At 54.8% G+C, this 14,029-nt stretch overlaps 1 protein-coding gene across 6 annotated transcripts in view; it reads left to right on the top strand.

Annotated features, from left to right (window-relative positions):
- The window catches only part of TLK2 (tousled like kinase 2), a 45,165-nt gene extending 38,155 nt beyond the window's left edge, over positions 1-7,010 (top strand). For all 6 annotated transcript variants that reach the window (XM_080564873.1, XM_080564876.1, XM_080564871.1 and 3 more), the window contains 4 exons: positions 1,492-1,630; positions 2,725-2,836; positions 3,847-3,954; positions 4,340-7,010. In XM_080564873.1, coding sequence (XP_080420999.1) covers positions 1,492-1,630; positions 2,725-2,836; positions 3,847-3,954; positions 4,340-4,513 — 533 coding nt within the window. In that variant the 3' untranslated portion in view covers positions 4,514-7,010. The remainder of the gene's footprint in view (positions 1-1,491; positions 1,631-2,724; positions 2,837-3,846; positions 3,955-4,339) is intronic.
- Positions 7,011-14,029: the final 7,019 nt, after the last annotated feature.

Below are 14,029 nucleotides of genomic sequence, written 5' to 3'. Positions count from 1 at the left end.
ATGCTGCTAGCTGATGTGCCTAAGGATGCTTAATAACTAAAGGTAATGGGTTATAAATAACATGGGAGCATTTATTTTGGTCAAACAGCGAAAAGGAGACAGTCCTGCCTGGGAAAATTAACTTGCGTCAAGAGAAAACTAAAATGCATAGAACATTCTGTGAAAAGCTTATTGTCTCCCAGAATTGCAACATAAACAAGGAAGTAACATTCCAGAAAAAGCAGCCTTCTTGTTCAGAATGAGCCCTTGAACCACCAAGTGTCTGTTTGGTTTCTCAATGACCTGCTTGTGTTCTGTATTTGAGGGCTTCTGTTATTATTGCTTCATAAAGGTTCCCATAATTACTAGTGTGTTTTCTGTTCCCATTCTTCTGACTTACTCTTTCTGTAATCATCCTCCTGAAAACTTGGTGGCAGAAGCTGGCTTGGAAGGGTTCGTTTTTTCATATCACGTGAAAGCTCACAAAGCTGAGGATATACAGTCAAAACTGTTTGCTCAGGTCTGCCTTTTGATTTCAGTAACATCTACCAGGTAGAAGGTCCTCTCCAAACGTAGTTGCAGCTTTCCCTTTAGCATTGGATGGTGTAGTGAGGGCAGAAGTGAAAGTGCCCCCTTTTGGGTACGGATATTGGCTACATTGCTGTTCACTAGTCCAGTAAAATTCAACCACCTCTTCAAAAAGTTATCTTTGGTTTGCCTCCCTTTACTGGTGGCACTTCATCGGTAAGTATTGTGTAACCGGTATGTGATGTGGTTTATTGCATCAGCACGAGGAGTCTGTACAGGAGGTGGTGCTGTTGCTCCAGTTCTAGTGCACGCGTTTCTTCCCCCAGCTGTTGGCCGCTCTTACGCTGCAGAGCTCTGCCTACAGTTGTCTAAAGTTGTGATTCATCCGCTGCCATCACACACAATTCTGCTGCTTAACTGTAGGCTTTGAGAAAAACAGCGATGATCTGACTGCTTGATCCCTGATGGATTTGTAAAAGACTCTTGCTTAAGCAGTAATTGTCCTTTTTGAGCTTAGAAAGCCACTGGGGAGCACTGCCAGGAAGGAGAGTGTTTCTGGCTGTTGAGAGGCTGGGGCAAGTCAGGACTCCTGGATAAAATGAGTCATAACTGTGAATGTGTGCTTCCTTCTCTCCTTAGTCCTCCTTTTTGACCTGCCCTTCCAGCAGGACCTCTGGGAGGGACCAAAAGAGCAGGGGCATCAAGCCAGGTTGGAGAATAGGGCTCGTAATCTTGAAGGCCCCAAGTAATGTTGGGCAACTGAGTCAGTTGCAGATGGACAAATCAGATCTAGCACTCAGTAGGAGCTGAGTTGTCTTTGAAGTTGTGTATTGTGGTAAAACATCTACCCCAGGCTGCTGCAACTCCCTGTGTTTTGCAGGTTCCGTGTTCTCTTGTGCAGAGAGACAGAGTTCAATGTCATTTTATTCTGGCTTTTCTCTGCTAGATGTATATCCTAAGAGCCTGTTTCCTTCCTCCATTTAGGTAACATTCTTCTAGTCAATGGTACTGCATGTGGAGAGATAAAAATCACCGATTTTGGACTTTCCAAAATCATGGATGATGACAGCTACAACTCTGTTGATGGCATGGAACTGACATCGCAGGGGGCTGGTACTTACTGGTAAGCATTGCCTGGGGCACTGGCAACTTACAGAGCTGACACAAATCCAAAACTGTGTGTAAATTATTCTTGATCTGTATGTGCTGCCATTGTCTGTGACAGCTTGAGACGCTGGGGGTTTGAGACCCTGGAAACCGCTTTTTCAGTTGACACACACAGCTTCTTTTGAGGCTGGCAGCTTTTTGCTTTTCAGTCTGTGTTTATGCATTTGAAGACCACCTCTTGTCCAAAGTGCCCGGTGAAAAATTGCACGTCTGAGATAGCCAGCTCTGGAGTGGAACTTGGCTGCTATTCTGCAGTGCATAATGGCACGGTCTAGCAGTTTAGGGGGGAGGAGAATACCACGCAGGTACATCAGGGAGAAGGAAAGAGTATCCTACTGAGATAATGTGAAAATCCAGAGTGTTAGCTCTTACAAAATACATAAGTCTCATGGTGCTATCTAGAGCCAAAGCTTCATTTCTGAGTGTCACGTGAGAGATGTTTTAGTAATACTTTACCTCTGATGCCAGTTGTTGGCACTGCGTCACCCGTAGCTGAGAGCAGGACCTATGGTGAGTACCTCTGAATGTGATTCTTAGAAATCACCCAAGCTGCAAACCGTCACTATGGGCAACAGTTGCCCAAACATTTTCTAAGGCCGCCTGTGTTGCAAAGGCTTGCTCCTTTCCTAAAAATGACGCTAGCTGTAGTTTAAGCAAGGCTGGGTCTCTGAGGCATGGCATCTGAGGTTGTGTTTCTAGAAATACATACTTTGGCTGTGAACTTCTATTGTGGAGTTGTTGGCCAAGCCTTTCTAACAACAAATGCCAGTTTGAAAGATGAAAGAAAAAGAGGCTATTTTGTGTGTTCTGCTGAAAAGAAATTGACTGTGCTGACTAGCTCAGAGCATGGATGTCTGGACATCCTTGGGAGCGTGGTTTCCAGGAGCTGGTGTGCAGTGATCTTAATCTGAAGGTGTACAAGAACCAAGATCTGGTCCTGTGACTCCCAAGCCAACATCTGATCACAGAAGCTTGTTCCCTCCCTTCCAAAGAAAACGACTGAAAGTATTTGGAGATGTTACTAATAACTTGTCACTTCCTCCTCATCAGGTATTTGCCACCAGAATGTTTTGTAGTTGGGAAAGAACCTCCAAAGATTTCAAATAAAGTTGATGTCTGGTCAGTAGGAGTTATCTTCTATCAGTGTCTCTATGGCAGAAAGGTAAGAACGCATGTAACTCCTTTCCAAGTAGTGATTCCCAAACCTTTTGGAGGCAGCCCTGACTTGTTTCCTTCTTGCCACACTAGAAGGTGCTTCTGCCTTGTCTCCTTGCCATCAGCTCCAAGACAGAGCCTGTGTTAATAGGGTGGGGATAATTTACTAGGTTGTGTTTTGCTCCACATGGCTATTCCTTCAGGAGCAATCTTCAGAACATCTCCTTCCGCTGGACATGTTTCCAGTGAGGCCCTTACAGGCAGGACAAGTGTGTTGTTCAGGGCCAGACACCTGAGGTTCCTGGTTTGGCATTGTTTTGTGATGCTTTCCATGTGTTTTGATATTATTCTTTTGAATGGTGAGCCTTTGTGGAGCCAGGTATTGCTCGACAGCTGCAAGTGTTTTAAAATAAAAAGTAGGTACAAGGACCTCCTCTAGAAGTTTTTAGGATGCCTTTTGGAAGGGAAGAGTCTGAATCAGGAAGAGACGAATTGTCCCAAGAAAAGGCTATCTTATTTTGGTTTTGACAACAAAATAAATTGATCGGGGCAGGAAGAGGATTCCATCAACACTTGTGTTCCCAAGTCCTTGGTAACCGAGTGTTGTGAAAGCCTGGGTTGCTAAACACGCTGTGTCTGCTTAGTGGTGTCAGGCAGGCAGACAGCGGAACCGGCCCAGCAGAGGTTGAAGTAGGTGGATCTCCTGGCTGCTCAGATCGCTGAAGGTCCTCTGGCATGTGCTGGTGCTGACCGATGAGGTCTGGAAGCAGATGGAGGTCCCTCCTGTCTGAGCTGGAGACACCCCAGACACGTTCCAGCTTGATGTCCCTTTTGACCAGTTTAAAAACAGGAGCAGTGTGTCCTGCTCATCTGGCAGGAATCTGCAGCACCTTCAGTAACGTTCACGGGCGTCTTGCCTGGAAAAATGCTGATGTCAAGTGATGATTAACAGAAGTGTTAAGGTTTATTTAAGGCCTGTCATCAACCTTTAACAACCCTCTTTTATTTTTTTGGTAGCCCTTTGGCCACAACCAGTCACAACAAGACATTCTGCAGGAGAACACGATTCTGAAAGCTACCGAGGTGCAGTTCCCTCCAAAGCCAGTAGTCACGCCAGAAGCAAAGGTAAGTTTTGCTGCAGATAATTTGATCACCCCGTGCGTGCCGTTCAGCAAGCGGCCCTGACCGTTCCTTTCGTATGGTTCTCCTAAAACCAGCAAGGAATTCTGTGTTTAATGCTTACCTTCTGCAGGGTGCTCTGTGACTTTGCATCGTTGCAGTTGTCAGCCTCGGGGTTGAAGGGAGCACAGCGTGTGCCTCTACCCGTGCTTTCTCCCGATAAAAGATGAGCTTTTGGCATGGGAGCTGGGCTGTCTGTGCAGTCCCCGGGGAAGGAATTTCAGTGCCGGGGTTGTCAGATTGGCCCAGCTCCCAAAGAGTTATCTATCAGAGAAAGCTTCCTGATCCTGTCAGTCTACTGATTCTTGTTTCGCCTTTGGGGTATCTGCAGGCATTTATCAGACGCTGTTTGGCCTACCGAAAGGAGGATCGGATAGATGTCCAGCAGCTGGCCTGTGACCCATACTTGCTGCCTCACATCCGCAAATCTGTATCCACAAGCAGCCCAGCTGGAGCTGCGATTGCATCAACCTCTGGATCATCCAATAACAGCTCTTCAAACTGAGACAGAGTAATAGGCCAAAAACTGCTTGAGAAACCGGCAAAAAGACTTTCAGAAACAGCTTTGGAATAGAGGAATCCGCAAGGGTCTCGAGAAACCTGTACCAGGTGCTTTTTTTCTCTTGCTTTTTTCCATCCATAGAGCATGACATCAACTCTCATCAAGAAAACCTTCGGCATCTAGGCCAAGCCATGTGGATAGGAGATGGCTTGAGGTTTGTCCAGTAAATGACCGCGAAGGGTGGCTGCTCTGAGCAAGGAGGGGAAACTCAAGAAAATACAAAAGACATGGTTCTATGTACTGTGAACTTCTGAACATGCAGCCTTGGGGAATCCAGGACGCCGTGTGTGCTTCATATGAAGAATGTGGACTTTGGAAAAAGACTGGGCTAGTCCAGTGTTGATATTTAAACATTGTTCTTTTTCTTTTAATAAAGTTTAGGTAACATCTCCTGAAAAGCTCGAAGCACCAAGGTTCAGCTGGGGATGGTATATGACTCTTTGCCCTTTGGAGGGGAAAAAAGTTGATCCTGCCTGTTCATGGCACTAGAGTTAGTGTTTTACCCCTAATTAATTTCAGTTTTTTAAAAATAACAATTTTTTGGAAGAAAACAGTTTTCTGGTCTCAAAGTGAAACCCGTATTAGCAGGTCCATGGCAGTGTCCGTTCTGCAGATGGTGCAGCTCTCTGCTCCCTTGGGGTGGCCTCTTACGAATAATCACCTTCTCAGGAGGGCCGTGGAGCCCGTAGGCAGCCTGTGTAGATCTCCTGTGATCAGAGTGGATCATGCGTCAGCCTGCCACTAGGTTTTCAGCTGCTGCTTCATAGATCTCACAACGGTTGGTTGCATCTTTTTAATTTATTTGAAGTGCTGTTCTTTTTGAAAACGCACCCTGACATGCTCACGACGTGCTCTCTGCTCTCGTGAGCGTGATAGCTGTTGACTGTTGAAAAGGCAGGCAGCGAACGGGAAGGAATCGGAGCACAGCTCAGGTGTGGTCTGTGCTCCTGCAGTACTGTACATATCTTGTTCACGTTACAAAAATCTAAAGCTGAAGAAGGCTCTTCCCAGTTAGGTGACTTGGCAGGAAAGCTGCCTCTCTCCTTTAACGTTTTCCTTCTAAAACTTGCTGACTTTTCTAACTTGCTGTCGTTGCTGCGTCAGATTACAAATAGAGGGGAAGGAGATAATGTTCTAGAAGGGAACAAACACCCGAATATTTTTGTCTCCCTTCTGTAATCTGCCCGGAGAGGTTTTACACCTTCAGCTGGAGCCTGCCTGCTGTGAAACACAAGCCTGTTGTCCCCAGTGTGCCCCCTTTCCCCCCTGCGTTGAAGGAAGACTGAAAACACACACAAAAAGCGCAGCACTTGAACATGTGGCAGCCAGGTTGGAGTGTTCCTAACATGTGGCAGGAGCTCGTAGCCAGAAAAATTTAAAGATGCAGTGTTCTCGGGAGAGAGCTGAGCCGTACACTACTTCAATCCAAGGTGTTTAAAAAACCAAACGATCGTGTGCACGCTTCCTAACCCGACACCCAGACCACCGTGTTGTGGACTGTTCTCGGTGCGGCACCTCTGGGATCAATCCTGCAGCTCCAGCAGCGCGTGGGCTGCTTTTGGGGGGCGCTCAGTACCTGAATGCTGCTCTCGTGGTAAGCAACGTTCTCCATCTCGCGCTTTGTGAGAGAACTAGCACGTGTCTGCCTTATTTGTAAGCCATCATCTGCAAACATCACGCTTAACCTGTTCAGGAACTCGAGGTTAACTGAAAATTGCAGGAGTCTGTTGAAATTGAGCAATGGACCTGGAAAGCGTGGAACTCTGTTGCTTTGATTTTTATTACTATTTTTGTAGTGACTCTTGGGCTTTTAATTGGATGTATTCACTTGCAGCTGCGTTAGGGTGGTCTCTAAACTGTAGTGTTTTAAACAAAGAAAAGAAATACTGCATCTTTAAATACTCAGCCATAATTTCTTAGCCCTTTCCATCGCTGCTGGTCTATTCCAGAAGTTAACTGTTTAGCAAGCAGTGATTCAACGTGTCTATCCAGCCTCTGTCGGGGCAAAATCAGGGTTGATGCTTCGTCCTGTTTGCTGAAACGGATGATTTGGTGTCTGTCCACATCGGGGAGAATTCTAAAAGGGTTTTTTGTATCCCAGCCCCGTTGTTTCTTGGACATACAGTGTGTGCTATCTCTGTGGGTGTGATTAGTTTTGTGTCAGATGCATTTATTCCTGCTGTGTGACACCCATTCAGGGGCCATGGGACCGCGTTAGCCTTTTCTGGGGCTGACAGCAGTGAAGAACCCTGGTAGAATTCTAGCTGCGACACCTTCCTTGTTAATATGGGTTTCACTTCCAATAACAGACCCTATTGCCACACTGTTCATTTACTTAAAGAAAAGTGTATGAAGAATTTGTAACTTAAACCAGGCCAGACTGTTTTGGCTCTACCCAACAGATGAGACATGGATATTAAAATAAGTTTTAAGAAACTGATTTGCTTGGCTCTTTCTGTTTTTGCTCTTCGTAGCGCTGGCAGGAGCTGTTTGCGGGGGCTTGGGGGGTGCCAGGACGAGGAGGAAGGATGGAGAAGGGCGGTGCTCAGCAGCTCAGAGCAGCGGGATCTCTGCAACAGAGGAGGGAATCGCGCCCTGCACGGGCTGTTGTTGAAAATTACCGAGTCTTGTTCAATTACTGATACCCATCTTGTTCCAGAACGTGGAAGACATCAGCTTGGGTTTTATCCCTCATTTCTAGCAGAGCAGTAGCTGCCTTTAGGAGCTGTTTATGCACGAGCCACAAAGAAACCCTTTTTGTGCCTGCTGATGAAACTGTTAGACTCCCCCTCTGCCCTGGCTGGCCGTGCCGCGAGCTGGTGGCCACAGCCAGGCTCCAGGACTGCAACAAGAAATTCAGCTCCTTCAATTTCCGTCTCGGCAGCTTTCAAACTACACAATAGAGAAGGAAAAAAGACCTTGGCAGCTGAAGGCACCGAGTCTGCTTCTCCCACTGAGCGCCAGCTCCTGTGCCTGGCTCCCCGCGGGCGCGCTGCGAGCACTTCGCGAGGTATCCCCGCGAGGTGATGCGCCCGACCGCTGCAGGACGAGTGGCGGTGGGCGAGGATTCCTGCGCTCCTGACGAACCTGACATCACCCGCCGTGCGCTGGGGGTAAGAACGAGCTTTTGGCGAAGCGCGGGTGAAACCGAACACCGAGAGCAGCTCGGCTCCCTCTGCGCTGCTGCAGCTGATGAGGTTTGGGCGCCGGTGCCAGCTGGGATGATGCGACGCAGATTTGGGCAGCAGGAGGTGGTGGTAGCATTTCAGCAGCAAATGCGTGAGCTGAACGCAGCCGTGGCCAGGTACCCGTGGGGCGCGGGGCGTGCCCGGAGCAGGGCCATAAGCAGCATTATAGGAGCTCAGCTCAAAGCCAGCAGGAATGAGGCTTCCCAAGGGGCTGCCTCGCTGGATGCTTCGCCTCATACGTTAGCGGTTAGGCGTCATGCTATGAAACGAGCTCCCTTCTGCCAAATAGGCCAGTCCCAGTTTATTTTGTGACCTGGCAAACCCTCGACGCGAGGTTTGCTACTGCTGCCAGCGTCTCCCTGGGGTTTGCTGCTGGAGGATGTTATTTTCTGGGTGCTAAAGCTTTAAACCTCGCACCACCCGGAACGGAGAGGAGGTTTTGCAGCACAGAAGCAGGGCTCTCACCCAGCACGGGGGCAACTTTCCTACTGCCTGCAGCTGCCTTTTCGCCCCGGGACCCCCCGTGGCCGTGCCGGCGGTGCCCGTGGAGCATCCGTGCACCCCTGCAGCGCCCGCCCTGGGCAGGGCTGGGGGCGAGAGGCCAAGCAAACGCCGTGCTGCTCGGCCTCCCCTCGCACATTCACGCCCAGGGCCAGGCGTCTTGGCCACAAGGACGCTATTGTCTCTGCCAGGCGGGGGAGCGGGAGCCGGGGCCGGGGCTGAGAAAAGCTCCAAAAGCTCTCATTTCACGCGTTAACTGTGTGGGGGCGCGAAGGCCGGGAAAAGCCGCTGGCGCGTGCTGTCTGGTGAGGAGCCGCGAGTGGCTGCCAGCGCCGCGCTCGCCTCCTTGCGTGTCTCCGGCTCCCGGCCCTGGATCTTGCCGTGGGATCGCTCGCTGCAGCCTTTCCTCTCCCTCCGTCCTTCGGCTGCGGCTCGGCCCTTTCCGTCGCTCCCGATTGCCAACTGTCAGCCTGGCTCAGCGCGGGTCGATGCCGCAGGACGGGACGGCGGAGCCAACCCTCGCGCCGTGTAGCTAAGGTTACCAGCGCGTCCCGGCCAGGTTTACAAGGTGCTTGGCTTCGATCCACACTCACAGGGAGCGGAAGGCAGAGCTCTGCTCAGCCCTGTCCTCGCTTAACCGAAGCTGCTGGCAGCCTGGGCACTGCGAGCACGCGTTGGCCGGGGGACAGGCCACCAGTTCGGTCGTGTCCTCCCTCTTGGCCTAGCCTCGGCTTTGCCTCAAGATCAGGGCTGGAAACCTGCTTTGCTCAGCATGTCGGCTCATCCCAGCTCCCGCTAATCCTGACAATCCGCCCGCTCGCACCCAAACCCAGGAGAGCGGCCAGGATGGTGCCAAAACCCCTCCAGGAGAGAGGAGACAGCGAGGGACGGAGGCAGAAGGGGTCGTGCCCAGGGCTACGAGGTGAGGCAGTGGTGGAGGTGGAAGAAGAGGGTCCAGGGCTGTCCGCGTGGCCCCAGTTTGTGCTGCTCCCACTGGGAATGGCCACAGGACAGGGCTGGAGCCTGGTGCAGAAGATGCCGCTCGGGATGTGCCGTCCTCCGCTGCTCTCCAGCTGCCTTCCCTCCCGGCCCCGTGTCCCGGTGCTGCTAACTTGTGCCTGAGTCACGAGGAGAAAGTGGTGGTTTGTTTTTTTTCTAGAAGGCGATTTTTTTTCTAGAAGGGCTGGAAATCCATGCGGCCCCTTTCCGGGCGCCCCGGGGAGCAAGGAGCGGCCGTGGGCTCGGGGGGGCAGCGCTCCTCCCCGGGCAGCCCCCGGCCTCGTCTCGCCCCCGCGTCGGAAGGGCAGAGACCTCGGCGCTGGCCCTCCCAGGGCTGGAGCGCCCTGAAATTCCTCGTGGCAGCTTTGAGCGAGCACATCTGGTTTTAATAAATTATTTGCAGCTTGAACTTGCCTGACTTCTAAGGGCTGCAGAAGAGAAAGCAGCGAAAGAGCCCCGGCGGAGCAGCCCCAAAGGGACCGACCCCGCTCGCAGCGAGGGGGTCCGGGGCCAGCCAAGCCCCCGGGGGACCCCTGCTCCTGGCGGAGCCCCTTCGGCTCCTTGCAGCAGCCGTGGGGGCGGCCGGCACGGAGGCAGGGAGGGGGCTGCTCCGGGCCAGGAGCCCGCTCCCTGCAGCTGGGCGTTGAGCAGAGCCAGGGCTGACGGCCGTCTTGGATGGTCCGGTGGTGTCTCGGAGATCGGGCGCGGTGCCTCCCCCGTGTCCCCGGGCTGTGCCCGTGGTGCCTCCCCGGTGAGATCCCTCTCCGATGAGATCCCTGCCCGACGTCCCCGCTTGTCCACAGCCAGGAGGGCACAGCTGTGATGTCTGGGGGACGAGCCCCTGCCCTAGCCCCGCACGGGGGGGACGCATCCAGCCCCCCAGCCCAGCCCCGTGGCTGCCGACTGCTCCTTGCCACCGGCGCTGCAGAGCCCAGCCTGAGTCCTGGGGAGGACAGGGATGGGGGACCCTATCCATTGCTGGAGCAGGGGATTTCTGTAGGGTTTCCACGGGGAGCCCTGCTCCTGCCACCCCATCCCCACCCTGGCAGGCAGCTCTCAGAGCCTGCCACAAGTGCTGGGGGATGCGGGGGCTTCCTGGGATGAAGGAACAGAAGGAAAACAACCATTTCTCTTCGCGCTGCTTCCTCATCCACACCCATTTCTACCCCTGATCCCTGTGACCCCGCAGCGGCACATTCCCCAGCAGAACACCCTCTCCTTTTTCTCCTGGCTCCGCCAGGCAGGGCTGCGATGCTCGCGCACAAACCCAGCGCCGCTGCGCCCTCCTTCCCTTTTCGCCCCTTCCAGGCTGGGTCTCCTCATGGCCATGGGCAGGCTGCGCCCCCCCCGCAGCCTCCGCTCCTCCCGGCGGGCGGGGAGCGACGTGGCCTTCCCCGCTGCCGGCGCGGGGGAGAGAGGAGCCAGCAGACGCCGAGACGGCCTCTTCCCTAAGCGGTGACCTCAGCGCGGCGATGCTTGCCAGGTGGGTGTTGATCTTGGCCCGGCCGGCCTCGTTCGGAGGCCAGGATGAGGCCGAGGCGGTGCGGATGGAGGCTGAGCTCGTGGCCGAGCCTGGCAGGTGCTGTCGGTCCCCGTCCCGGCTGAGATGGGCACAGGGAACAGGAGCCCATGGCACCGCAGCCCCTCGGTGGCTGGGCTTTGTTCCCGGGGCTGCTGTCCTGGAGCCTCGTCCTGCGGAGAGCCGGGGACACGGGGACTCCGCCGGTTATGGACACCATCCTGGCAGCAGCAATGCCCTGGGTGGTGCAGCTCTGTCCTTCAGGGCAGCTGCCTGAGCCCCCGATGCTGCTCTCACGGTCTGTGGGCACCCTGACCCCGTCCTCTAATGCCCTTGGTGGGAGCGAACACCAACCCTGCCCTGCATCAGAGCCGAATTCAATACCCAGCTCGTGGGGCACCTCTCTGACCCCGAGCGCTTCAGCTCTGGGGTTTGTTCAATCCCTCAGGCTCCTTCAGAGCAACTCCCGGCCTCGTGGTTTTATCTGAGGTGGCTCCCCAAGCCCTAACGCCCTCGGTCTTTAACTAAACCACGTCTGAGAAACCGGCCTCCCCCTCTGCGCAGCCTGGGGCTGCCGGGCAGCCACATGGGTTGTTTTCCCATCCCAAATAGCCGGGTGACAGCTGGGTCCCACGGCTTGCTGGCGACGTTTCTTTCCCAGTCTGTGGGACACTGAACAGCCCTGATTCCTGCCAGTATCCCCTAAAAGCCGAGACCCCCACCCAAGCAGAGCTCACGGCACAGATCGAGCTCAGGAAATATTTTTCAACCCCTTCTGCAAAAGCAACTCACGCTCGAGCAGGGTTTCGCCCCGGCTGTCCTGCTGCAGCCCCTCTGCTGTGACCATTCCCTGACCAGTAAGCTGCTTTTGCCAAAACCCAGCATTTATTTAAGTTTTTCCGAAGAGGGGACAGATGCAGATGCTCCGGCCGCGGGAGCCAGCAGCAGCCTGGATCTCCCGGTGCTGACTAAGCTGGGACGAGCCCGTGGCCCCCGGCCCCCGGCCGGTGCAAAGAGACAGCCCCGGAGCTGTCCCCGGCATGCGGCCGCGTCCCCTCGTCTGGCAGCAGCTCGTTAGGGCCGGAGAGGTCAGACAGCTTGGAAACGTCCCAGGGGAAGGGAAAAAGGCATTTCCTCCAGATCCGCTCCGATGAGCAGCAACTCGACTGGTACTAAACTGGATTAGATGAGCGTAAGTGAGGAGCTGCTGGCCCACGCTGGAGGAATTAATTATTAGGAAGTGCTAATTGTCTTCTAATTGCACACAGAGGAGCGGCCTCCGAGGACTGGGATGGACAGGCCAGGAGGCGACGATGCTCTGGGAGATCTGGGACCTTCTGGCTCTGCCGTGTCCCCTCCTGCCGATGGGATTTTGTGCAGATTTGTGCGGGTGTGGGGACCCCTTGGTGGGGCTTCGCGGCTCCTTCATGCCTGGCTGCTGGCACCCGGGGTGGGTGACACCCCTGGAGTCGTCCCCATCCCGTCTCCAAGGCTTAGGGACGGGACCGAGCACCCAGGTGCTGCTCTCCTGACCCCCAGGCTGCTCTTCCAGGTGCTGGCTCAATTAAAAAATAATCCATGGCTTTAAGAAAAAAAAAAAAAACATAAAAGCCCAACAGCCCAGATGCTGATGTGCTTAATTGGGCCCTCCCGGAGGAGGGTTTGCATCCCCAAAGCCTCTCCTGGCACCGCTCTGCAGGTCCTTCCTGCCTCGCTGGGAAACAACGGATCCCTTTATTTTTGCAGGATTTGCCAAACCAAACGCGCTGGCTCGCGAGCATCCCTCCGCACCGGGAGAGATCCTGCGCCCGGCTCGAGGGAGCACTGCCATCCTGGTTAAAGGCATCGCCTTCCCTGAATCGCGCATGGCACAGCCCATGGAGCTCCCCCTGTATCCCCGGGGACCTCGGGGAGGTGAGGCTCTGGTGGCACAGGGTCTTCATCGCTCCAGCAACAGGGGAGAGCCAGGGCTGGGGGAGCTGCTGCCTTCAGACCCCCCCCCCGGGGACTTTCTCCTCCTGGCGTTCCGGGATTTGGGGTTTTTATCGGCTTCGAGCACGTTGCAAGGTTCAATCTTCTCGGGGTGCTGCAGGTGACCTGTTGCTCCAGCCAGATCCCAGGCAGGAGGCAAGCAGCTGCCCTGGTTCACCAGGTCCGTGCAGACCTCAGCGCCCCTGAGCCTCGGCTCCAACAACCCTCCTACAGCAGCACAGCCCGCCCTGCAACGTGGGGAAAATGCCAATTTCCAGCATTTTCTGCCCAAAGCCATCCCACGCAGGGGGCCTGGGGCACGCGGAGGTACACGCAGAGGTCGCTGGATGTTTTAAACCCACGTGTGAAGGAAACGGAGCCGCAGCAGAGCCGGGCTTCTCCTTCCCTTCCCACCTCCTCGCTCGGCTTCCCGAGGGCAGCGCCTTCCTTCGCAGCCCCCTGCACGGCTTTTGGGGCTTGTGCAGCACCCACTGGAGGGGAGGCATTAAAAAAATAAAAATAAAAAATTTAAAAAGGGGTTAAAAGGGTTTCAAAAGCTCCTTGTACTCAGCTCGTGGACACAGGAACCCAAGCAGTGTGGGACGCCGTGCGATGCTCCTACCCCATGCCACACCGGGAAGCGAGTGCGGAGTGCTGCGGGGGCCTGGGGGGGGGACCTGGCACGGGGCTGGGGGTCCCCGAGCATTTCCCGTGTACCCCAGCCACGTTTCGGGGTGAAGTGGGCACCCTGCATGGGGGGGCTCCCACATGGGACACACCGCACACCGCTCCCCGCCACCTCCTTGGCACCGCTCCCGACACCTTGTCCCCAAAACCCCAGTGCTCCCCAGAGCTCCTCGAACCCCCCAGTGCCCCCCAAACCCTCCAGATCTCCCCAACCCCTCTCCGCAGAGCTCCCCAACCCCCCCAGTGCTCCCCCAAAACCCCCAGTGCCCCCCAAACCCCCCTCCCCAGAAGCGCTGCCGAAGCCCTGGCACTGTGCAGCGGGGCCGGGGCTCCCTCCCCGGGGGGGGTCCCCTCCTTCCTGGGGGTCCCCTTCTCGTGGTGGTGGGGGGGGTCCCTTCATGGGGGTGACCCTTCATGGGGGAGGGTCCCTTCCTTTCCCAGCCCCAGCCCCGGCCCCCCAGCCCCCCCCCGGCTCTCCAGGGCCCGGCCCACCGGCGAGGGCAGCGCGGCTCCCGCTGACGCAGTGTCTGAGGCCGGCCCTGGCTTCCCCCCCCCTCCGACTTCGCTTTTTTTTTTTTTTTTAATATATTTTTT

This window comes from Anser brachyrhynchus, assembly GCF_964034855.1.
Source record: "Anser brachyrhynchus genome assembly, chromosome: 22".
NCBI classification, from domain to species: Eukaryota; Metazoa; Chordata; class Aves; order Anseriformes; family Anatidae; genus Anser; species Anser brachyrhynchus.
The sequence above is the reverse complement of the archived record's forward strand: the minus strand, read 5'-3'. Positions and strand labels throughout refer to the sequence as shown.